At 35.5% G+C, this 24,153-nt stretch overlaps 1 protein-coding gene across 1 annotated transcript; it reads right to left on the bottom strand.

Moving 5' to 3' along the window:
- Window positions 1-1,524: 1,524 nt before the first annotated feature.
- UTS2B (urotensin 2B) lies at window positions 1,525-13,226 on the bottom strand (the record flags this gene model as incomplete). Its single annotated transcript, XM_082625348.1, has 5 exons — window positions 1,525-1,550; window positions 6,057-6,150; window positions 7,407-7,444; window positions 8,684-8,782; window positions 13,127-13,226. The coding sequence occupies 5 exons, from the start codon at window positions 13,224-13,226 to the stop codon at window positions 1,525-1,527; spliced, it is 357 nt and encodes a 118-aa protein (XP_082481474.1).
- Between the last annotated feature and the right edge of the window lie 10,927 nt (window positions 13,227-24,153).

Raw genomic sequence — 24,153 nt, 5'->3', positions numbered from 1 at the left:
CACACACACACAAAATATCAGGAAAATTCTACCTTTAATCTACAGATATCTTTAGGGATTCAAACTTCTTAAAACAAATTATAAAAAGAAAACAAATTATAAAAAGATGACTTTCTCTAAAAGGAAGAAGTATCAAAACCTTTTTTGAATGACATTACCCCTAAAGTTTACAAATGCACAAATATTGTTCAACTGCTCCAAAGTTAATAAACGTGAGATGATGAAAACAGGAGTTTTGTTTTCTTTATGATAATATCATGTTTGTGTTCACAACAGGTGTAAATACGTGGGAACATTCAGACATTATTGAGCAACTAATATTTATGTACATTTAAGTGGCTCCTAACAAGTGTATTTAAAGCACTGCAGGCATGTTACTCAACTTGGTCAGTTTCATGTATTTTTAAATTTTTTTTTTAGCTTAAGCGATACTGTTCATTCTAGCTCATGAGATAGCCTTAGCTTTAAGCACCACACAATTAACATCATGTAGATAAACTGCATTTCCCCTGTTCTGTGATGTAAGGGAATGCTGGTAGGCTCACCTGGCCAGCTAGTCATTGATATTCTTTAATTATAAAGTTACTTCGACTATGCTTCTGTGCCACAACAGGTGGCAAACAAAGATGAAATTGGATTCCCAACCTTGAATTGATTAAATAAGTTTGCTCAGACGAGATGTAAGCAAGAGCAGTTTGATGTGAAGACATGGGGGAAAAAATGAAGGAAAATCCAATGAGTTTTTGTTTTGTTTTACTTAACGTTTTTTGTACACTGAGTCTAGTCTCTCACAGACGTGCTGAGAGGCTCAAATAATTTCTGATATTGTGGAGGAGGCAGAGATGAGAATTAAAGGACCAAAAGCAAATTGTTCTGTATGAGAATTTTCTTAATATCTATCTCTGAAACTTCTAATACATCTTTCTCCTAGAGTTTGATAAACAATAGATTTCTGCTTCCCAGTAATGTATTCATTTGGTTGTAATAGTCTCAGTGACAATTGTCCTAATGAACAGAAAAGAGATAGTAGCCAGCATAATCACAAAAAAGGGAAAGGACAATGATGCACATTTTCCATAAATTGAGACAATATAATTTAATTTTCCAAGACATTTTCTAAAATATTTTAAATAAATTTAATAAAATATAATTTCTCATATAAATTGGGACAATATAATTTAATTTTCCAAGACACTGTCTAAAATATTTTAATTGATAGCTCAACAGCCTAGTCATCTCTGGACAAAACTATATGTAGACAATGAATTTATGAAAAGCATATAATAGATACAGCACTCCCAACTTTAGGTCTACAAAGCCATTTGGATAGTCCCATGCCATTCAAAAGTGCAACTGATTTGTCATCATTATTCACAACATAAGTTTTAAGCATGTAATATCCTGGATAAGTTCTGCCACCATTTCTTTATGCTTGAACTAGTTACAATCTTTAAGCAGTAAAGTGAGTAGATAAATAATTTTGTCTAATGTTCTTATCTTTTTTTGGCATCCAGAGGAAAAACTTTAGACACAGTATTTCCAGAAGCAAGCTAAAAAATAAACAAAACAAAATCTTTATTAGGAATATTTTTGATAAAATGGTACATTTGAATAAAATAGTTTATGTATGCCTGAGTATGAGAGAAAGTTTTCTAAAACGAATGTTCAAATGGTAGTTATTAGCCTCATGTGGATCTTTAAATTAATTAAAATTAAATAAAATGTGAAAATTCAGCTTCTCTATCACACTAGCCAACTTTCAAGTGCTCAATAACGCCTAGTGGCCTGTAACTACCGTAATGGGCAGTGCAAATTAGAGAATGGTCAAATCATCAAAGAAAGTTCTATTGGACAGCACTGTTCTACATTATAATGCATATAACGCAGTTCAGAGAATACAGTAATACGCACCCTTCTATTTAAGAGTTGGGGTAAGTTAAGTCCCAAAGAGGAACTCACATAAGTAAAATCAGTGATAAATATGCTTCTATTTACTGGAGAAAAAAGAAGGAAGAAAATTTAAAGTTTACTTTGCAGACCAAAAAATGATATTTAACTAATTTGATCATCACATTGAGTCTTCACATTCTGATGATAAAGTGATGTTTCAGAAAAATCAAACCAATCTGAACAGCATTTTAATCTTCAAATGAATGAATGAGTCATTTTAAATCTTCTGTGGGTTGTTCCCAATCAATTGTCCAACTTATGTTAGCTTCATCTAATTAATTACAAATTTCTCTAATTTCCTTCAATCTAAATGGTTTATAAAATGAAGACCTTGGGGGAATAGGTCTTCAATTCACTATTGATTAATAGTATGCACAATAAAAAAGAGTTGAAAAACTCAGTAAAGACACTCTTTGCCATAAATGATAAAAGTCTATCTTCCTGCCTAGGTTTCTCTCCCTACCTCCACTCATTCTGTAAACTGTGACCCTAGTGCTCATCAGCGCAAACACATAGTGTTATGATAGCACTCAGAGTCTACTTTTCATTCCTAAAAGAGCCAGCGTTTTCTTTAAACAAAACCACATTCAAATCCTATGCAAGCAGAAGTTTATTTTCAGACAGTAAACTGAAGAACTTCGCCCTCTAATCCAATCTTCTTTTTATAGTATTTTGGAAAGTCCCTTTCTGTCCCTTTGGATATCTTTGAATATCTCAGTCTGGAAGGAAAAAGAAATCTACACATATCCCAGATTTATACCACAAGAGTAGCTCAATTAAGTATGCACTGGAACATAGTTTGGAAATTTTCTGGACCAGTTGAAGGGAAATTTCATGAATGGTATCCCCAGTAGAGCCAACTCCTCAATGCTTATTTATCATTTATTGTTTATGTGAAGGAAAACTCTAGCCAGCATTCTGGTGTCTCTTGATGTGTATCTGGTTCACTCTTGTAATCCCCATTTTTAGCATGATATTAGGTGTTGGACAGTTATATTTTTAATGAATGGAAGAATTTAGCAGCTGTTGGTCAACTATATATTAAATAATTAAACAAATTACAATAATTCACAGTAAATGTAAGATACTCTTGCTTTAAGCTGAATCTCTGAGTCCATTTTACCATTACACATTGTTATTTATGGTGGACTGTTTCTAGTTATGCCAATAAACACCACACTTCAGATATGATGTGGGTTGTTTTTGTCACCTAACCTGGGCATCTAATTCATATGTTTATCACCACAAATATTTACTTTGTTCCTACTACATACACATATGTTTTAATATCGCCTTGCTTAAAAACAAACAAACACAAAGCTTCCTTGACCCCCTCAAGCTACTCTAATATCCCAATTTTTACTACCCTGTAGAAAAAATTCCTCAAAAGAGTTGTCTGTTGTTAGTCATTTCTGTTGTTTTGTCATATTCTCTTTAACCATAAGTCCACCAGATAATTATTGTCAAAACCATTAAAACCCTTCGCATTGCTATTCAGATGGAAAATCTCAGTTCTCATTTTACTGGACCTATCTTAGCATTAGAACAGCTGAACTATGTCTTCTGGAAACAATTTTTTTATCTGACTTCCAAGGCATCTTTTTCTTTGTCACCTTTTTCCATGGTAGCTGATCCTCCTCAGCCTCCTTTGCTAATTCTCTCTCATCTGCCCAGTCTCTAACCTTGGTGTGGCCTGGGACTTGGCCTTGGATGTCTTCTGTTTTATATCTGTCTAGAGTGATTCCCTAGACAGTCTCATCACAATACCTAGCAATAGTGATATGCAGATAACTGTCAAATTTAGATCTTCAATCTGGGCTACTTCCCTAAACTCAAATTTATATACTCAGTGGTTTACGTAAATCATTACTGGGAAGATTTTGTTATACATGTCATAACAAGCTCAAAATATCTATGGTAGAGGTAGGATTCTCCAACTGTTCCTTGCATTTCTCCACATTCCCCAGGGGCTTCCCCAACCCCGCTAAGTTAACTTGAGATCATGTGCCTAATTTTGTCAGGTAAGGGTGCATTTACCTCCATGTTTTTCCTATCCTGCTACAAGGACACACGGTGCAGGGACAAAGTGAAGGAAAATAACCAAGGTACCTAAGGCTTCATGTAAATACAAAATAAATCTTAAACCAAGTCACACCACTGAGATTATAAGGTTATTTTGTTGATGTGTTTTGCCTAATTTATCCCAAAATACACTTTGAAAACTTGAAGGAGGGTGGTACTCTAAGAAGAACCTAAGTTATGGCACAGTCTCAGCAGTTGATTAATGGCAGACAAGGAAATTGATATCATAGGCTGGAAACAGGAAGAGCCATTTTACATAGAAGCATAGTATGTGGTAAAACTGACATCTGCAACAGTTCAGGTTCAGATTGTTCTCCTCTTGAATTTCTAGAAGAAAAACTAGGAAAACAGAATATTGGCAGTATTTTTAAGTTGCTGTTGGATACACTTAGCCAGGTATTGCAAGAAATAGTGAGCTTAAGAAGAAAATGGTATCTTTGCAAATAAATAAAAAGAAATAGAGATAGTTCAGAAATACAAGATCTTGAAATATTGCAAGAGCTGTTTCTGGATCCCAAAACTATAAAATGGAATTTAAAATGACTCTAAGTGAGGGATGCCAGGTAAATGTCAATTGGAATAAGGAGCTCAGGGCACAAATCAGATTATATGTATAGCCTTCAAAGTATGTTCCAGATGTCTTCAAGGCAACTCAGTTGGGGATGAGAAGGCAAAAGAGTTAAAATTGTTTAAAAAAGATTGTGTGTAGCAAATAGCTGAGAAACTTTCTAAATTGTTACAAGAACACCATTGGCAAAGAAACCATAAACCCTAGAATAAAAAAATGTTTTTGACACTTTAAGACTAAATAAACCTTGGGCCTCCAAATTTGTGAGAGTAGGAGGAGACCTGAGAAAACTGTGCAATCCTCAAGAAGGGAATATTCCCCAAGGAGCCCATATGATGTGTCCAGGGATGAAAATGAAAAAGCCAAAAAAGCAAAAACCTCAGAAAGGGTGAAGCCAGGGGAAATAACACAGTGGACAAAGCACTCCACCTATACACTGGCAGGTCCTAATGAAGAAACCATTCTCCATCTCCAGGGTAAGAAACTTTTATAATATTTGCCCAGTGAGATTTCAGAATTGCTGGAGGCCAGCATTCTTGATGTTGTGTGTCTCTTGTTCTTTTCCTTTGTGAATAAGATTATTGATTGTGATAATCCAGTCCCTGTTCCAATTATTGAATTTTGTCCTTTTAGCTGATAGGTCTGTGAATGAAGAGGAGACACATTGTATTTGACAAAGATTAGTATCTCCTGGAGGGCTTATTCTTTGTTCTGGGTGCAGCAGTGAAAGGAGTTTGGAGTTGTCTCTAATGTGAGACGGTTGAGTATAGCCTATGTGGTTAAGAAAAGATCAAAGGAAGGGCTTCCTTGGTGGCGCAGTGGTTGAGAGTCCGCCTGCCGATGCAGGGAACACGGGTTCGTGCCCCGATCTGGGAAGATCCCACATGCCACGGAGCGGCTGGGCCCGTGAGCCATGGCTGCTGAGCCTGCACATCCGAAGCCTGTGCTCCGCAACAGGAGAGGCCACAACAGTCAGAGGCCCACATACCGCAAAAAAAAAAAAAAAAAAAAAAAAAAGATCAAAACAAAGGATTGACTGTGGTTGAGGCAGTACTCTCCAAGTACTGTACGTGCTTTCTAACATTTATTAGCCTGTCTTGCCAATATTTTGGTGGCAGCCCAAGTGATTAATTCTAGGCAATGGACTTCAGTAGAAGTGAAACATGTCACCAAACTGAGTTCTGAACTGAGGCAGTTGAGAGCTGAGATGCATCCTCTATCCTTTCCTGTGTCTTGGTAATCTTGGAGGTAGTCAAGCTACAGCAATAATCTAGACGATATAGCCACAAAATAGAAGAGGGTTGTACTATGTGCATTGAACTTTATGATTGGATTTTATTATATCAGGTCTCTGAGATTTAGATTATAATTGGTAACACATCACAGCCTAGGCTATACTAACTATGGAAAGGTCCAACAAATCTCTATTTCAACTCTTTTCTACCACCAAACTTACCTCGCTTATTAGGATGGGAAGAAGATAGACCACCTATAGCATAAGACATCTCAGCATCCTTTGCCTCCATGAGCTGCTCTTTCAGTTTTTCCAACTGTTAAAAATCAAATATGAAGTATTAATCTTTAATAACAGCAATGTTTTTTTCTATTGAAGAAGAAGAAATATAGACAAAGAAAGGGAGAAGGAAAGATGGGAGAAAGGAAGGAGGAAAAAGGAAATAAAAGGAAATAAAAGTAACAAATGAAAATAAACAAAAAGAATTAAATAGAAAAATATAACGAAACTTGCATTTAGAAACTGGCTGGGAAAGGTCCATGACTTAACAGGTGATCAGGAACAAACCGGCTTATGGTGAAGGAAGTCAAGTCTGAGTGTTCATTAATGGGGAGCCTATAAACACAACCTGTGTAGCTGGTCTTGATATTAAATCACCTATAATGACCAGTCCTTTTCAAGGAGTTCCAAAGAGTTATGTGAATGTTTGGATTTCCTGAAAAATTTGTCCCTTCTAGCAGTAAGTGAGAAGTATTTTGATGCCCTAGGATTTCCACCCAGAGTGTAAGCCATGTTAATTTTTAGCAAGCTCATTGATTGCCTAAGCCCTAAAGACCTAATTCTATCAAAATAGAACTCAGCCTGAGCTACTGCATGTGTCTGTGTCCTGGATACTAAGAATTGATGGGGCATAACTCTCTCTCACAAACAGCCATACAGTTTGTATAATAGTGGATTTGCATGCAGTTGTGTTTGAGAGAGTTAAGAAATCATCTAATCCAATGATTTTCCAATTTTCTTCATAGCAAGGAGTCAGGAGATAAGGTTGCTAAGGGGCTTTCTGTACCGAGGCCAAATGCAGGTCAAGAAAGAAGCACTTCGGGACCTTCCTTCACCAAACTAGCTGTTTCAAACAGAGCAGCTCCACTTTTATATATTTCATTTACTGAGACCACATACAATTTTGTTTAGAAAAAAATTTTCACTTTAAAAAATAATAATAACTTTTGAAAACCACCAATCTAGTTATAGCCTCCTATTTTACAGATGAGGAGATTAAGGTCCAGAGAAGTTTAATTCTTCCATGGTCTCATAGGTAATTGGAGAGCTGGGTCTAGAATCCAGATTTCTAGACATTTTATCCCATGATCACTTCAGTTATGGCTCTGTTCTGTTTTCTTTATTTTTTAGTAGAATTTGATTATTTTTTTCCTAGCGAATTACTTCACTCTTCCTCTAGCAGGAATAAAGGTTTTATAATAGAGTATTAATAATTTTAACAACTATTATGTCAAAAGAAAGTGTCTTTTGGTTATTATTAAAATTGAAGTTTTAAGTATTTCACATTCTCACCTGGTTAAGTTCTTCCAATTTGTTAGCCAGCTCTATATCTGCAAGACACATTTATCATATGAAAAATGTACATTGCAAGTAATATTTAATTCATTTCAGGTCATACATTCAAGGAAGACAAAGGTCTTTTTTGTATGATTTGAGATCACCCACCTGTCCCTAATATAAAGGTCCAAGCATTTTTTCAATGTCTGTAATATTGAAATGTAATCAGTAATGTAATGAGCAAATACCTAATTTCTATCAATAAGCACAGAGTTTTTAAAAATAGACCATAGTTCTAACAAGGACTAGTATTTAGAAATAAGCTATTTAACTGACATGGGGAAATTCTCATGAAATGATATTCAGTAAAAAAAGCAGGACACAAGTATTTTCTATGTAATTCAATCAAGAAGGAAATTTCCAGAAATGTTAATATCAACTCCCTCTGGGTTTTACAATTTGAGTATAGCCTATATATATATATATATATATATATATATATATATATATATATATATATATATATATATATATAATTCTGTTCATTTTCTTTAATAAAAATATCTTATTAATTTTAAAATCCTGTATTTTAAAGTATTTATTAAGGTATTGTTTTAACTGGTACACTGTCCCATGAATAGACAATATTTTTATAAGAACAGATGTTTTCTCAGAGGGTACCACATTATCATATTGTCACACTGTCTCTCAGGTTAGACTTGCTAAGTTTCTGACAATATTTGTCATTTCTTGGAGACCAGTCTGTTGCATAATTCTAAATCATATTCTCCTGTTCTGCAAAGAAAAAAAATCTCAGTTGGTATAGCCTAAATTTCCCAATGGTTTCTATTCCAATGATTTCCCAAATTGAAAGAATTTGATTGCAAAAAAAAGTGCTAACTTAACTGCCACAAAACCACAGTTAACTTGAGAAATTTTTAGTGGAAACCTGTTTTGAAACATTTAGTGATATTCTTGAAGCATTTAGTAAAAAATAATATTAACCGTACCAGTGGGAGTTGCTTAGGTGAGAGGAAAATACGACTAAAGATAACTATTGTGTAACTAGATAGTTACTGATCTCATTAGGACTCTCAAACTGAACAAAATAAGATTTTAATATTTTTTAATAACGCCATTGCTTTTAGCGTGAATACGAGATAAGAAAGACATTTAAGCCTTCAATGCAGCATTAAAATTAGTAATTATTATTTTATTTAATATAAATTAACATGTAGAAAGAACAGATCAGAAGATGGAATAAATAAAGTTTGAGTTTATTCTTAACTCACCAATGTTGGAAGGTCTTTGGAGATCAAAATTTTTATTCAGTAGAGCCAGCAATAGTTCTTCACGATCTGTATCTTCTTTATCTGGAAACAATTCATTTCCTGTAATAATTACCTCAATGTAGTGAAATCTCCATTTTCAGTCTGTGTCACTGAACATGTTTCTGATTAAATACGTTTTACAGGTAACTATAATCACTATCAATCACTATATGCACTATCAATGTGTATACTCACCAATAAAATGTGTATAGAGAGAGGTGTGTAATCCAAAAAGATGGGCTGTTTTAACAATCGTTGAATGTATGTGAACACTCAAAGAGAGATTGTGAGAGAGAGAGGGAGGCAGAGATAGAGAATATACCTGGAAGGTTACAGAGTAAATTTTACCTGTAATTATTTCTGGGTTAGTAGAATTACAGGTAAATTTTACTTTCTGTTTTTTCATCTGCATTTTAAAAAAATTTTCTACTATTGTGTTTAACATAAGAAATATGAATTAAAAGTTGTTTTTAAAAGAAAAAATAACATTTGATTTTGAGATTTTATTTGATACACATTAAAATATGAGCCTTTTTGTGTTCTGGGAATTGTCTTTGAATCATCCAAGGCAACCCTGTGGAAGAGGTAAGACAGTGCCTACTTTTTCCATATTGATATCTTTCCATCTTTGTCCATTTACCTCCCAGCCTACTCATTGGTCAGATGCCCAGCTATTTCAGCACTCTAAAAACAGAAAAATCAACCAAATTTTCATAAATACTTTAATTATGGAGCAGAAGTCAGGACAATAGACTTTATTCAAGCTATAAAAAATGAAGAGTCAACAAGATTTTAATGCAAACAAAATAATAATTAGTGTGTTATAAACAAAATGAACTTTGTGAGGTGGCCTAAAAAATCAAACCTTTATGGTACAATTTCTATAGGATCATTCTTCCCTCCATCTCCTCATAATAACTGATATTGTGTGGACAAAAGGTAGATTAGTGAGTTTAAAATTTAAGAGTGGGTATATTGTGGTTTCAGTTAGAGAAATGGCTCATAATTTAGCTAGATTCTTCCTTTAAATTGTTTCTCTTTCCCTGTGTCTACAAAATGTCAACTAATGAACTCAAGAAACTAAGTGGCTAATTAAAGGAATGAAAGCTTTGCTGAGAAAGAAAATAAATGACTTGGGGTAGGTGGCAGCATCAAAATTTTCTGCATTGACCAAAAACACTTATTGTTGCTCAATTTCCTCAATTTCAAAGTTCCTCAATTTCTATTACTTCACAGACATAGAAATTATTTGTGAAATTCTGGGGTTTTTTTTCTTTGAGTAGTTAAAATAATAGACTATCAATGGAATTTTTGCTTAACATCAATTAAACAAGGACCCTTGGAGATAATTTAGTTTAAGAGAAAGACATGACTATGCAATAGTGTAGTAATTTTTTATTATAGCTGTTCATTAAAATGTTAAATTACAATCTTTAAAATGCTTTAATTGAAAAAAATAAGGAACATTGTGTAGCCAGGTGATAATGATTATTTTTTTCAGAAAGAGAACTGTGATAAAAGAAACAGATTCATTGCCTTCAGTTTAGGGAATTTATAAGACTAGAAGGAAGGTAACTAGAAAAGTGATGATCTGAAGCTTTTGTTTGCTTAATTTACAGCCCACTTCTCTGCATATTTAAGTGGAACATTTTTTAAAAAGACAATTAATGTATTTACCATTCTCTACCAGTTTGGTTTCTAGTAATTACACCTGAATGACTGTCCTAAAAAAATTCTTGTCACTAACTTTTAAGAAAACCACCTTTTGTAAGAATCTCTGAGGAAAAAGTTTTTTCAAGAAATTAAATTTTTTTTATTTCTAAAGTTAAGTAATATATTGCCTAAGAAAAATAACAAATAAGTCTTATTTCTTCTTTTTATTTTTAGTATTAAAACACATACAGCTTTAAAAGAAAAAAATGCATGTACTTTTCATCTTTCTTTGCACTAAAAGTTAGTGTTGATAAAGGAGATGTTTGAATAAAAAAATACTCAAGTGCAGATACCCCTTTAGCACAAATGATGGCAAAGTTGTTCAGACATGAGAGAGTCATTATTTTTGCAAATACACAGGAAAAAACTGATTGATTACTACTTGAGATACTGAAGCTTAAAAGACAGTTGTCTCCTGCTTGTCATTTGAATGTGAAGATTTTTAAGGGATATAGACAAGAAACTTTACCAGAAAGAAACCTGGAAACCCCTCAAATGATAATATACCAAAAAAATTAAATTGCTGTATCCTTTCTGGTCACAATATTCATTCCTCCACCTTTTGTGGTAGGAAGTTTGCCCAGTTTCAAGCTTATCCACTGAGGCAGGCTTTCGTATGGCCCCAAGCAAATGAAAGCTGGCAGGTTGTGCTGTTGGTCTTGCATGGTGTCTAACACAGAGGATGGCGACCCCTCGGTGTTCTGTCAGCAGACAAATGCATATTTGAAAACAATGTGTTAAAAGACTAAAGTAAGTCAAACATTTTGAAAAATGTGTACATGGAGAGAAGCTCACTCTAATCATCGACAATTTAGATTAGAAAATAATTTTCCCAATAGCTAATCTTCTCCATTTATATATAATGAAACTGAGATCAAAGGGGGTCCCAGAAAGAAACCTTTCCTGTATGTTGCCAATGAAATATACATATCAATATGTGCTATTCTGGGATCAGAGTTGTTATCTAATTATAACCTAGCAAAATGTTTGAGTTGGATTTTACTGTATTTCATATACACATGATATCAGAAGTTACAGTTACCACTAACTAACATCCTAATATTGCAAAGTCCTTTATGAATGGCCAGATGTTTCCCTCTTCACACATATACACTGCATTAAGAAAACTGAAAATCCCATTATTTCACAGGAAAAACAATGAAGTCCTACCAAGTACAATGATTTTGACTGGCCAAAGACAAAATGTGAGTGCCATGGATAAAATCCAGAATCTTTCATTCCCAGGCTTGTATTTAAGTCTCAGGCTTGTATTTGTTTTTCAAAGGGAAAATCCCTATAAATAAATAACAAGGGTTTCTGCAATTTTATTTCCACTCTCAAAAGAACTGCTCTAATTTTCATTGACTTTTAAAAGCACATTTGAGGCAAAATGGTCTAGTAAAGTTGAATTAGATCTGAAAGGGGAAACTTAATCCGTTTTCTCAACCCAGTGTCGTGTAAACAAAATTTATTACATTCTGTCTTGGTTCCCCCAAGTAAGACAAAAGTAAAAGGCTATCTCCCTCTTCCTGACAAGGAGATCAGTTAGATGGTAGATCACCTCAGTTTCAAACTGGAAGAGATATTAAAGAGCAATATTTTTAAGTTACTATTTTTAAAATGTAAAGAAATATATAAAAGTTTCAATGAGGTTGTTTGCCTAATAAATCAGCATTTAATCTGGCTCCACTGATTCCCAGATTAAAAGCTATTTCCACTACAGAATGCACTGAAAATTTTAAAGAAAGATCAAGTTACCATATTACAAGAGCAGAAACTTATTTTCTCTAACTTTATTGTGGCATATGTTTGTAGACATCATAAATCAAATTATTTCATTTAACATAAGTACCCTAAGTATGTTAGAAATCTGATACAGTCAATGCGTAATGTGGCTGTTATCATCATCCTCCTGAAAGTACTATGTAAATTTCCCCATGCATTACTCTCCCCAAATCTCTTCACACACAAGTTTCCATCTTTTTTTAAATTATACAATTTTATTACAAAACAAAGTGAATAAACTGTGCTTAGATTAGTTGTCATGAGTTTGATGAACACTTTGAATTTTTTTTTTTACATCTTTATTGGAGTATAATTGCTTTACAATCGTGTGTTAGTTTCTGCTTTATAACAAAGTGAATCATTTATACATATACATATGTTCCCATATCTCTTCCCTGTTGCGTCTCCCTCCCTCTCACCCTCCCTATCCCACCTCTCTAGGTGGTCACAAAGCACCAAGCTGATCTCCCTGTGTCATGCGGCTGTGTTCTACTAGGAACCACTCTCCTTTCATAAGTAACTTATTAATAATCTCATTGGATGAAAATCTCATTTTTCTTTCCTCAAGATGTATTTTTGAAATATGCATAGCACTGTATCACTATTTACACATTCCCATCTTTGGTCATGGAATAGAAATAAGAAACAGATGCTCCTGGATTAGAAAAAAAGAATGTAGTTGAAATTAATTTAGTACAGTGTCAGTTGAAATTAATTTACTTGAGAAGAACAGCATCACAGATTACATGTAATTTAAAACAGCAACTACTGAAGGGCTGTTTGATGATTCAATCATATTGATGTTTAAAACATTATTGCCATAGTGGTAGAAAAATCAAAGCAATGAAAACAGGAAGATAAGGATTATTTACCCACCTGTAGGATTTTAGATTCGTATGTACATACCTTGGATAAAATATGGCAGCCCATGCACCGATTCTAAAAAGAACATTACAGATAAAGTTAAGAGTCCAAAACAAAGAGTGGTTGAGAGGATCTTGTTCATGTTAAAAATCTTCTGTGCTAGCAGAAAAACTGACTATCCAGGTCAAGACGAATATTTCAATGGCTTTGGAATGCTGCAGAGACCACGTTTAAAAGGTGGCAAATGTGCTTCAACTACAAATGATCTGGACAAAGAGAAAAAAAGCTTACAAAATGTGGTGCACCCTGTCAACATGATTCACTTACTTGGAGAAGTGACAGGTTTGCTACTCAGTCAATGACAAGAAGAACCCAATCAATATATCTCATACTTGCCCATTTCACTAAAAGCATGAATTCCTATGCATGCACACGCACTCAAACACATGCACAGCATAAAGCAAAGACTGGGACTAGAGACCTGTGGGTTAGCTTTTCATAAAAATGAAATGGGAACAATTCCCTTCATTTGGCTAATTTAGAGCCAGATAGGTCTTCCGGATAGTAATGTTATTTGCAAGCACCACTTCATTTTCAACCAACCCAATAGATTTGAGCTGCGAAGAGCTCAAATTTGAAATGAATCATAATGGGAACATTAACATCTCACTCTGTTGGAGAAGGATGGTTTCATTTTGCTGCAAGCAGCACTTTTAAAAATTAAGGCTGAATCTAATTAATTCAAAGTTGGCAAATGTCCCATCAATTACTCTCTCTAATACTTGCTTTAATTATGTTGGTTTTCTTTTTAAGTCAAGGTCTTTCAGTATATCTGTGGTTCCAATTTTATGGCTCCGAAGATGCAATAATGACCAATGGCCTTGGCATTTACTCCTTCTCCCAAGAGACTTAAGGTGTACTTGCTCTAAAACTGACTTGGTTCCACGTGCGTGAACTGCAGCACATGATAATGTTAAGGAGATGCAGTAAGCAAACTTTTCACCCACTGCTTTAATAAATTTTCTGAATAAAGTCTAAACTACTTAGTTTGATAGGTAGGACTGTTTTTTCTTCACAGACTCATTTTCCACTACATGTCTTTGTGCACAGCTATATTAGACTTCTAATTCCTGAACATATCCTGCACTTTCTACACTCCAGAGCTTTGCTGATATATTTCTGCATTAATGGACTCATCATCCCACCGCCATTTTACTTTCTCAGTTCTCAAGCCTCTGATCAAATGTCACCAACTCTGTTTAGTCTTCTGGATCTCTCTCTCTTCTTTTCCCTTATGGCCATAACATTTTTTTAAATTTTTATGGAAATATAGTTGATTTACAATGTTGTGTTAGTTTCAGGTGTACAGCAATGTGATTAAGTTATACATATATGTTATTTTTTAGATTCTTTTCCATTATAGGTTATTACAAGAGTATAGTTCCCCCTGCTACATATTTTTTTAAACTCCTTTGGACTGCTGCAACACTTTGTTGATAAATCTATCACAACTCAAAAATCCATTCTTTTTATTACAGTTATGCATTTACGTGTCTGCCTCCACTATTAAATTGTCAATACTTTGAGAGCAGTTATTGTTATAGTCATTTCTATTCCTATTTGCAAGTATCAGAGTGATTTAAAGGAAAAATCAGTGAAAACATAGTTGCTATGTGAATAAATAATAAATGAAATGTGTGGTAATTTAAAGACAAAATGGGATAATGCTCTTCAACGTTATAGCTAGTTATAAAGCTAAATAAGTGAATAGTTGCGACCCTTTAAATGTCTGTTTTTTCTTGAGCCTAAAAAGTTAAGAATAAACATTGTCTTTGAAACCTGATTTTAAAAGTTTATCATGTTTCTATCATTCAAATATACCTTGATGTTATCTATCATAGTTTATTCAGTAAGTTATTTAGATTAGCTTTTTGAACTATTTTCTAAAAACTATATCAATATGGAAAATGGTATATCAGTATCACTTGATGAACAAAGAATATACAAATGTGATGAAAAATAGTTACAAGTTAAATAGTAAAGAAAAAAGAAAAATCATATATAAAATATATAGATAATAAATCTGATAAATCTTATATAAAATATACTGATAAATTTAATAACCCAAAATGAAGAAAGACCTGATAATAAATTATTCAATGAAATTAGAAAGTTAAATATGAGTGAGCCAATATTAAAGACATGTTTAGCTCATGGTTCCTTAATTTTAAAAAATATATATTTTTAAATGTAAATAAGATTGTTCTGATTTTTTTTAATTTTGTTATATAGAACAAGGAACCCCATTTCTTATGAGGTTTGCCTTCTTAACAGAGGCAAAATAATTGGCTTGCCTTCTCTGATAGGGCTGGGTACTGACTTGTTTCTAAACAAACTTATATGTATGACTTTTGTTCCACAACGTTTGTTTCAGGAAATCTGATACAATCGTCTGAATCTTTTCTTCTGTTATATCTTAGTTGATGTTGGCAAGGTGATGAAAAATTAGTTCCTTTTTCATTATCATCCATTCACTGTGGGAAAAAACTTACAAAGTCCTTTCATTAAATTATTCATCCATTTCTCCCTAATAATCAAATTATTCTACTAAATTATTCTCATGAGTGTATAGCCAAATTAATTGTTCAAAGAAAAAAAATTTTCACTATTGATTGTATTGAATAGGTAAATGAAGTCAACATATTTGTTCCTGGAGCCACTAGTATGCACAGTAACATAGCAAGGTTATTGCTGCCATTCATTGAGCAATCATCCCATGTCAGGCCCTGTCCTAAGCACGTCACATACAGTATCTTATTTAATTCCCACCACAGTCCTTCAATAATTATGTAATTGTCATATTTCACTTTTTCCAGCAAAGGGAGAAAGTTGTGGAGACAAAAGTGATACCTAGACCTACCCACTGCAAAGCCACACTCTTAACCCAAGTTGTCTCTTGCCCACAAGTGGGGAAAAACAGAGATGAAAAGTCATTGATTGTGCCAATAACAGAGACCCCAATTTTAAGAAACTTATGACACTTTCACTTTGCATTTTCAAGAGCAATTTTTCATCACTTAAACTGTATTTCAAGTATAGCATATACATAACATTTCTATTTTGTCAGCAAAGACATTGTCAAGTTATAATTTACAGAAAGCTTTAAGATTTACGTACATTTTATCTATTTCTCATAATGAGTGACGGGAAGAGTCAGGGTCCATATGGTGACTCAAACACTTTTGAATACTTACTTTCTGACCCTATTAAAGTATTGGGCTCTCTTTCTAGTAAGTAGAAAAAATGAACAATTTCATTTTGACCTTTCTGACCCTGTTAGTTCTTGGTAAAATTCCTGACATATAGTTAAATGAGTGAATGAAAACAGCAGGCAGAAGGAAGAAGGCAAAAACAGAGACTTTGACATTCTGACAAGTGAGTACATGGATTTTTTTTAAGAGTTCAGAATTGGCTTTATTTGTCAAAATTAAATAGAAATGTCTATTCAAATACCTTGACAATATTTTAAATTGAGTTATTTGTCTTTTTATTCTTAAATTGTAAGACTTCTTTATATTTTGGATACTAGTTCCTTAACAGATATATACTTTGCAAACATATTTTGTATTCTGTCAAGTGGCTTTTCACTCTGTTGATAGTGTCCTTTGAAGCACAAAAGTTTTTATTTTGATAAAGTCCAACTTATCTATATTTTCTTTTATAGTTTTGTGTTTTGAGTATGGTATCTAAGAAACCATTGCCTGATCAAGAGTCATGGAGACTTATGACTATGGGTTCTTTTAGAGTTTTATAGTTCTAGCTCTAAAATGTAGGCATTTGACCCATTTTGCATTAAGTTTTGCATATGAGGTGAGCAAAATGTCCAGACTTATTCTTTTGCATGTGGACATCTAGTTGTCCCAGCACGGTTTGTTGAAATTTCCCCATTGAATGGTCTCATCATTTTGTCTAAACCAATTGACAATAAATATGTGGTTTTATTTCTGAATTCTTAATCCTATTTCATTATTCAATTTGTCTATCTTTATATTTATACTACATTGTCTTGACTAATGTAGCTTTGTAGTAAGATTTGAAATCAGGAAATGTGAGCCTTCCAACTTTTTTCTTTTTTTCCGGATCACTTGTATTTCTATATAAATTTTTGGATTAACTTGCCTATTTCTGTGAAAAAAGGCAACTAGGATTCTGATAGGAATTGCCTTGGATTTGTAGATCAGTTTAGGAAATATTGCTATCAAGTCTTTCAATCCATAAACAAAGGATATCTTTTGAACTATTTAGGTCTTTAATTACTTTCAAAGTTGTTTTGTAGTTTTCAGTGAACATCTTACACTAATTTATTCAATTTATTTCTACGTAGTTTATCTTTTTGTTGCTATAGTAAATGGAATTATTTTCTTAACTTAATATTTGCATTGTTCATTGCCAGAGTATAAAATACAATTGAGTATGTATAATGATCTTGTTTCTTGCAAACTTGCTGACCTCATTTATTAGCTCTAACATTTTTGTTTGTCTGTTTTGCAGATTGCTGCAGATTTTCTATTTAGAAGACTGTGTCATCCACAAATACAATTTTACTCTTTTCTTCCTAATCTAGGTGCCTTTATTCATTTCTCTTACCAATTGTTTTGGCTACAACCTTCGGTACAATGTTGAATAGAAATGGTGAGAGTAGATCTATTTATCTTGCTCCTGACCTTAGGTGGAAAAGTTTTCAATCTTTCACCTTTAAGTATGATCTTAGTTCTGGACTTTTTGTAGATGCCCTTTACCAGGTTGAAGAAAGTCCCTCAACTCTTAGTTTGTTGAGTGTTTTTATTGTAACAGAGTGTTGGATTCTGTCAAATGTTTTTTCTCATCTATTGAGATGATCATGTGGTTTTATTCTTTTTTTTTTTTTTTTTTTTGCAGTACACGGGCCTTTCACTGTTGTGGCCTCTCCCATTGTGGAGCACAAACTCCAGACGCGTAGCCTCAGTGGCCATGGCTCACGGGCCCAGCCGCTCCACAGCATGTGGGATCTTCCCAGAACAGGGCACGAACCCATGTCCCCTGCATCGGCAGGTGGACTCTCAACCACTGCACCACCAGGGAAGCCCTGGTTTTATTCTTTATTCAACTACTGTGGTGTATTACATTGATTGATTTTTGTGTGTCAAATGAAACTTGTATTCCTGGGGTAAATCCCATTTGTTCATAGTGTTTGATTCCTTTGAATATGTTACTAGATTCAGTTTGCTAGTATTTTATTGATGTTTTTTACAATTATATTTATAAGGCATATTGTTCTGTAATTTTCTTTTCTTGCTGTGTCATTGCCCACCTTTAGTATCAAGAAAACACTGGCTTCATAGAACTAATTGGGAAGTGTTCATTTATCTTTTAATTTTTTAAGACTTTCTGGAGGGAGGAGTCAAGATGACAGAATAGGAGGAGGCAAATTTGCCTCTCCTCACAAGTACATCAAGAATACATCTACAGATGGAACAGTTCTCACAGAGGACCTGCTGAACACTAGTGGAAGATCTCAGACACCTAAAAGTACAAGAAAAATTCCCACACAACTAGGTGGGATGAAAAAAAAAAAAAGGAAAAGAGGAAATGGGAAGCACCCCTGGTGGGGAAGTGAAGGTGAGGAGAGGTCCCCACACTCAGAAAAGCCCATTCACAGCAGGGAATTCAGCTGGGACAACAAAGAACCTTCAGGGGATTGGAGAGGAATGCAGCAACCGGTCTGTGGAAGGCAGGACAAAGTAAGGACTGCACATATGGTCCATGTCACAGCCCTGCACACCTCCCAGCCTGAGTCGTGTGGAGGGGTGCTGGAAAGTAGTACTTGGAGAGTGGACCCAGGGAGGGGACAGCTTTTGGCTGTGAAGAGACAGCCTGAAGGGACAGGAATAAGGAGCTCTACAGCCAGGAATGTTTTTGGAAGAAGCTCAGGCCACTATCGAAGCAAGGTGCTGTTGTTGAGTGGTGTGTAAGGGGTGGGGCCACTATTGCAACCCCCTCCTCCACCCACTAACCCCACGGGCATGGGGAGGGTCACCCATCTGAGCAGGCTCGCCCACCCCTCAAGCCAAGGCCTCCTCTGACTGCACAGGCTCCAGTGGGCTTGCACATGCTGCCCATGCCAAGGCCTTCTTCAGAATCAGATCTGGGCACCCCAGTCTGAGACGGGAAGCCACCAGTGCTGGCAGCGGCTGAGTGCTAAAGTGTGGGGTTATGAGAGCAGATCCAAGTAGAGGACCGCTGTTGGCTGTGCAGAGACAACCTGAGGGGATGGGAGTGAGGGGCTCCGCAGCTGGGAATGTTCCTAGAGGAAGCGTGGTCTGCTTTGGAAATGAGGTGCCATTGTTGAGTGGTGTGTAACGGCCGGCACCGCCACTGCAAACCCCTTCCTGACCTACCAGCCCCTGCTTTCATGGCACTGAGAGGCACTCCCAACAGAGCGAGTGCTCCCCAGTATGTTGCAACTTCCTGCCAGTCTCTGTCACAGGCATTTCACACACACCCCAGTTGTGCCCACTTTATCCCTCCCCGGTCTGAGTGAGTACGTGCCCCAATAAGCTGCTGCTTTTGACACCACTTGGCTGGGTGGGGAACAGAGGCCTGAGGGTGATGCACTTGCAGAGGTGTGGCCAAAGCCAGAGCTGAGCCCCAGGGGCTGTGAAACTAAGGAACAGAAACCAAAATCTCTCTGTGCAGCTGCACAAGCCATGGATTAAATCCCCATGATCTGCTTGGTAAACTCTGTGTCTGTGGAATACTTGAATAGATAACAAGTGCTCCCACAACTGACACTGGTCTAGCTTTAGAAGCTGACTTTGGGGACAAGTACACATGGGACTTGGGTGAGGTTAGAGTCTGTGCTGCCCCCACAGTGCTCATAACAGTTCCAGAGACCTAGAAGTATATAAGGGCCATGAGTGGATGCAAGGGTTGGCTGTGGCTCATTGTGGGTGCAAGGATATTGACAGCAGAGGCTTCAGGAAAATATTATTATTACTATCATTATTTTGTTTTGTTTTGTTTCATTTTGTTTTGTTGTTAGTTTTGTGTTTTTTATTTTTATTTTTTATATATTTTTCTTTTCTTTTTTAAAATTTTTATTAGATTTTTATTTTTCTATTTTTATTTTATTTTATTTTTGTTGCTTTGTGTTTTATTCTTGTTTTGGTCTTTGTTTTGTTTTTTGCTTTTTTTGATCATTTTTGTGTGTTTGTTTTATGTTTTCTTTATTTTAGTTTGCTTCCCGTTTTTGTTTTCTTTTTGTTAGTTTTTGTTTTGTTTTGTTTTGTTTTTTTGTTTTTGTGGTAGGTGGGCCTCTCACTGTTGTGGCCTCTCCCATTGTGGAGCACAGGCTCGGGACACGCAGGCTCAGAGGCCATGGCTCATGGGCCTAGCCACTCTGCGGCATGTGGGATCTTCCCGTACCGGGGCACAAAACCACGTCCCCTGCATCGGCAGGCAGAGTCTCAACAACTGCGCCACCAGGGAAGCCCATTAGTTTTGTTTTTATTGCTTGTTTTCGTTTTGGGGTTCATCTGTTTGTTTGGCTGTTCTCTTGTTTTTTGTTTTCTTTGGGTTTTTTGTTGTTTTTGTTTGATTTTGTTGTTAGCATAGGTCTTGGGTTTCATTTACCTATTTGTTTTCTTTTTTTATTTTCTTTTCTTTTCGGCCACACCATGCAGCTTTCCAGGTCTTGGTTCCCTAGCCAGAAGTTGGGCCTTAGCCTCCAGGGTAAGAGTACTGAGTCCAAGACACTGGACCTCCAGAGAATTCTCAGCCCCAGAGAATATTAATTGGTGTGAGCTCTACCCGAGGTCTCCATCTCAACACCAAAACCCGACTCCACCCAACTGCCTACAGGCTCCAGTGCTGGAGACCTCATGCCAAACAACCAGCAAAACAGGAATACAGTTCCACCCATCAGCAGACAGGCTGCCTAAAGTTGTACTAAACTCACAGACACCCCAAAACACACGACCTGATGTGACCCTGCCCTTCAGAGGGACAAGACTCAGCTCCACACGCCAGAGCTCAGGCACCAGTCCCTCCCACCAGCAAGCCTACACCAGCTGCTGGACCAAACCTACCCACAAGGGGGAAGACACCAGAAGCAAGAGGACCTGCAACCCTGCAGCCTGCAGAAAGGAGACCACAGAAACAGTAAATTAGGCAAAATAAGATGACAAAGAAATATGTTGCAGACAAAGGAGCAAGGTAAAAATCCACAAGACCAAATAAATGAGGAGGAAATAATCCATCTACCTGAAAAAGAATTCAGAGCAATGATAGTAAAGATGGTCCAAGATCTCTGAAATGGAAAGGAGGCATGGATTGAGAAGACACAAGAAACGTTTAACAAGGACCTAGAAGAACTAAAGAAAAACAGTGATGAACAACACAATAACTGAAATGAAAAATACACTAGAAGGAATCAATAGCAGAATAATTGAGGCAGAAGAAAGGATTAGTGACCTGAAAGATAGAATGGTGGAAATAACTGTCATGGAGCAGAATAAAGAAAAAAGAATGGAAAGATATGAGGACAGTCTCAGAGACCTCTGGGACAACTAAACACACCAACATTCGAATTATAGGGGTCCCAGAAGAAGAATAAGAGAAAGAGAAGGTGTCTGAGAAAATATTTGAAGAGATTATACTTGAGTTTTCAAGTAATATGGGAAAGGAGATAGTCACCTAAGTCCAGGAAGCACAGAGAGTCCCATACAGGATAAACCAAGGAGAAACACACCAAGACACATATTAATCAAATTAACAAAAACTAAATACAAAGAAAAAATATTAAGAGAAGCAAGGGAAAAGCAACAATGGAATCCCTATAAGGTTATCAGCTAATTTTTCAGAAGAAACTCTGCAGGTCAGAAGGGAGTGACAAGATATATTTAAGTGATAAAAGGGAAAAATATACAACCTAGATGATTCTACCCAGCAAGGATCTCATTCAGATTGCATGGATGGAGAAATCAAAAGCTTTACAGACAAGGAAAAGCTAAGATAATTCAGCACCAACAAACCAGCTTTACAGCAAATGCTAAAGGAACTTCTCTAGGTGGGAAACACAAGAGAAGAAAAAGACCTACATAAACAAACCCTAAACAATTAAGAAAATGGTAATAGGAACATACATATTCATAATTACCTTAACAGTAAATGTGTTAAATGCTCCAACCAAAACAGACTGGCTGAATGGACACAAAAATGAGACCTGTATATGTGTTGTCTACAAGAAACCCACTTCAGACCTAAGGACACATACAGGCTGAAAGTGAGGGGATGGAAAAAGATATTCCATGTAAATGGAAATCAAAAGAAAGCTGGGGTAGCAATACTCATATCGGACAAAATATACTTTAAAATAAAGACCATTACAAGAGACAAGAAAGGACAAGACATAATGATCAAGGGATCAATCCAAGAAGAAGATATAACAATAGTAAATATTTATGCATCCAACATAAGAGCACCTCAATACATAAGGGAAATGCTAGCAGCCATAAGGGAGAAATCGACAGTAACACAATAATAGCAGGGAACGTTAACACCCCACTTACACTAAAGGACACGTCATCCAGACAGAAAATTAATAAGGAAACACAAGCCTTAAATGACATATTAGACCAAATAGGCTTAATTGATATTTATAGGACATACCATCCAAAAGCAGCAGAATACACTTTCTTCTCAAGTGCATACAGAACATTCTTCAGGATAGATCACATCTTGTGTCACAAATCAAGCCTTGGTAAATTTAAGAAAATTGAAATCATATCAAGCATCTTTTGCAACCATAATGCTATGAGATTAGAAATCAATTACAGGAAAAAAAAAACTGCAAAACATACAAACACAGGGGGGTTAAACAATATGCTACCAAATAACCAAGGGATCACTGAAGAAATCAAAGAGGAAATCAAAAAATACCTAGAAACAAATGACAAAGAAAACACGACAACCCAAAACCTAAGGGATGCAGCAAAAACAGTTCTAAGAGGAAAGTTTATAGCAATACAATCCCACCTGAAGAAACAAACAAAAGAAAAATCACAAACAAAAACCTAACCTTACACCTAAAGCAAGTAGAGAAAGAAGAGCAACCAAAACCCAACGTTAGTAGAAGGAAAGAAATCATAAAGATCAGAGCAGAAATGAATGAAATAGAATTGAAGAAAACAATAGCAAAGATCAATGAAACTAAAAGCTGGTTCTTTGAGAAGATAAACAAAATTGATAAACATTTAGCCAGACTCAACAAGAAAAAAAGGGAGAGGACTCAAATCAATAAAATTAGAAATGAAAAAGGAGAAGTTACAACTGACACCACAGAAATACAAGACATCCTAAGAGACTACTACAAGCAACTCTATGCCAATAAAATGGACAACCTGGAAGAAATGGACAGATTCTTAGAAAGGTACAGCTTTCCAACACTGAACCAGGAAGAAATAGAAAATATAAACAGACCAATCACAAGTAATGAAATTGAACCTGTGGCTAAAAATCATCCAGCAAACAAAGTCCAGGACCAGATGGCTTCACAGGGGAATTCTGCCAAAAATTTAGAGAAGAGCTAGCACCTATCCTTCTCAAACTCTTCCAAAAAATTGCAGAGGGAGGAACACTCCCAAGCTCATTCTACAAGGCCACCATCACCCTGATACCAAAACCAGAAAAAGGTATCACACACAAAAAAGAAAATTACAGACTGATATCACTGGTGAACATAGATGAAAAATCCTCAACAAAATACTAGTAAACAGAATCCAACAACACATTAAAAGGATCATACACTATAATCAACTTGGATTTATCCCAGGGATGCAAGGATTCTTCAGTGTATGCAAATCAATCAATGTGATACACCATATTAACAAACTGAAGAATAAAAACTATATGATCATCTCAACAGATGCAGAAAAAGCTTTCAACAAAATTCAACACTCATTTATGATAAAAACTCTCCAGAAAGTGGGCATAGAGTCAACCTACCTCAACATAATAAAGGCCATATACAA

Source organism: Mesoplodon mirus (assembly GCF_964341445.2).
Source record: "Mesoplodon mirus genome assembly, chromosome: 6".
NCBI lineage: Eukaryota > Metazoa > Chordata > Mammalia > Artiodactyla > Ziphiidae > Mesoplodon > Mesoplodon mirus.
This window is presented reverse-complemented; position numbering and strand designations above follow the sequence as displayed.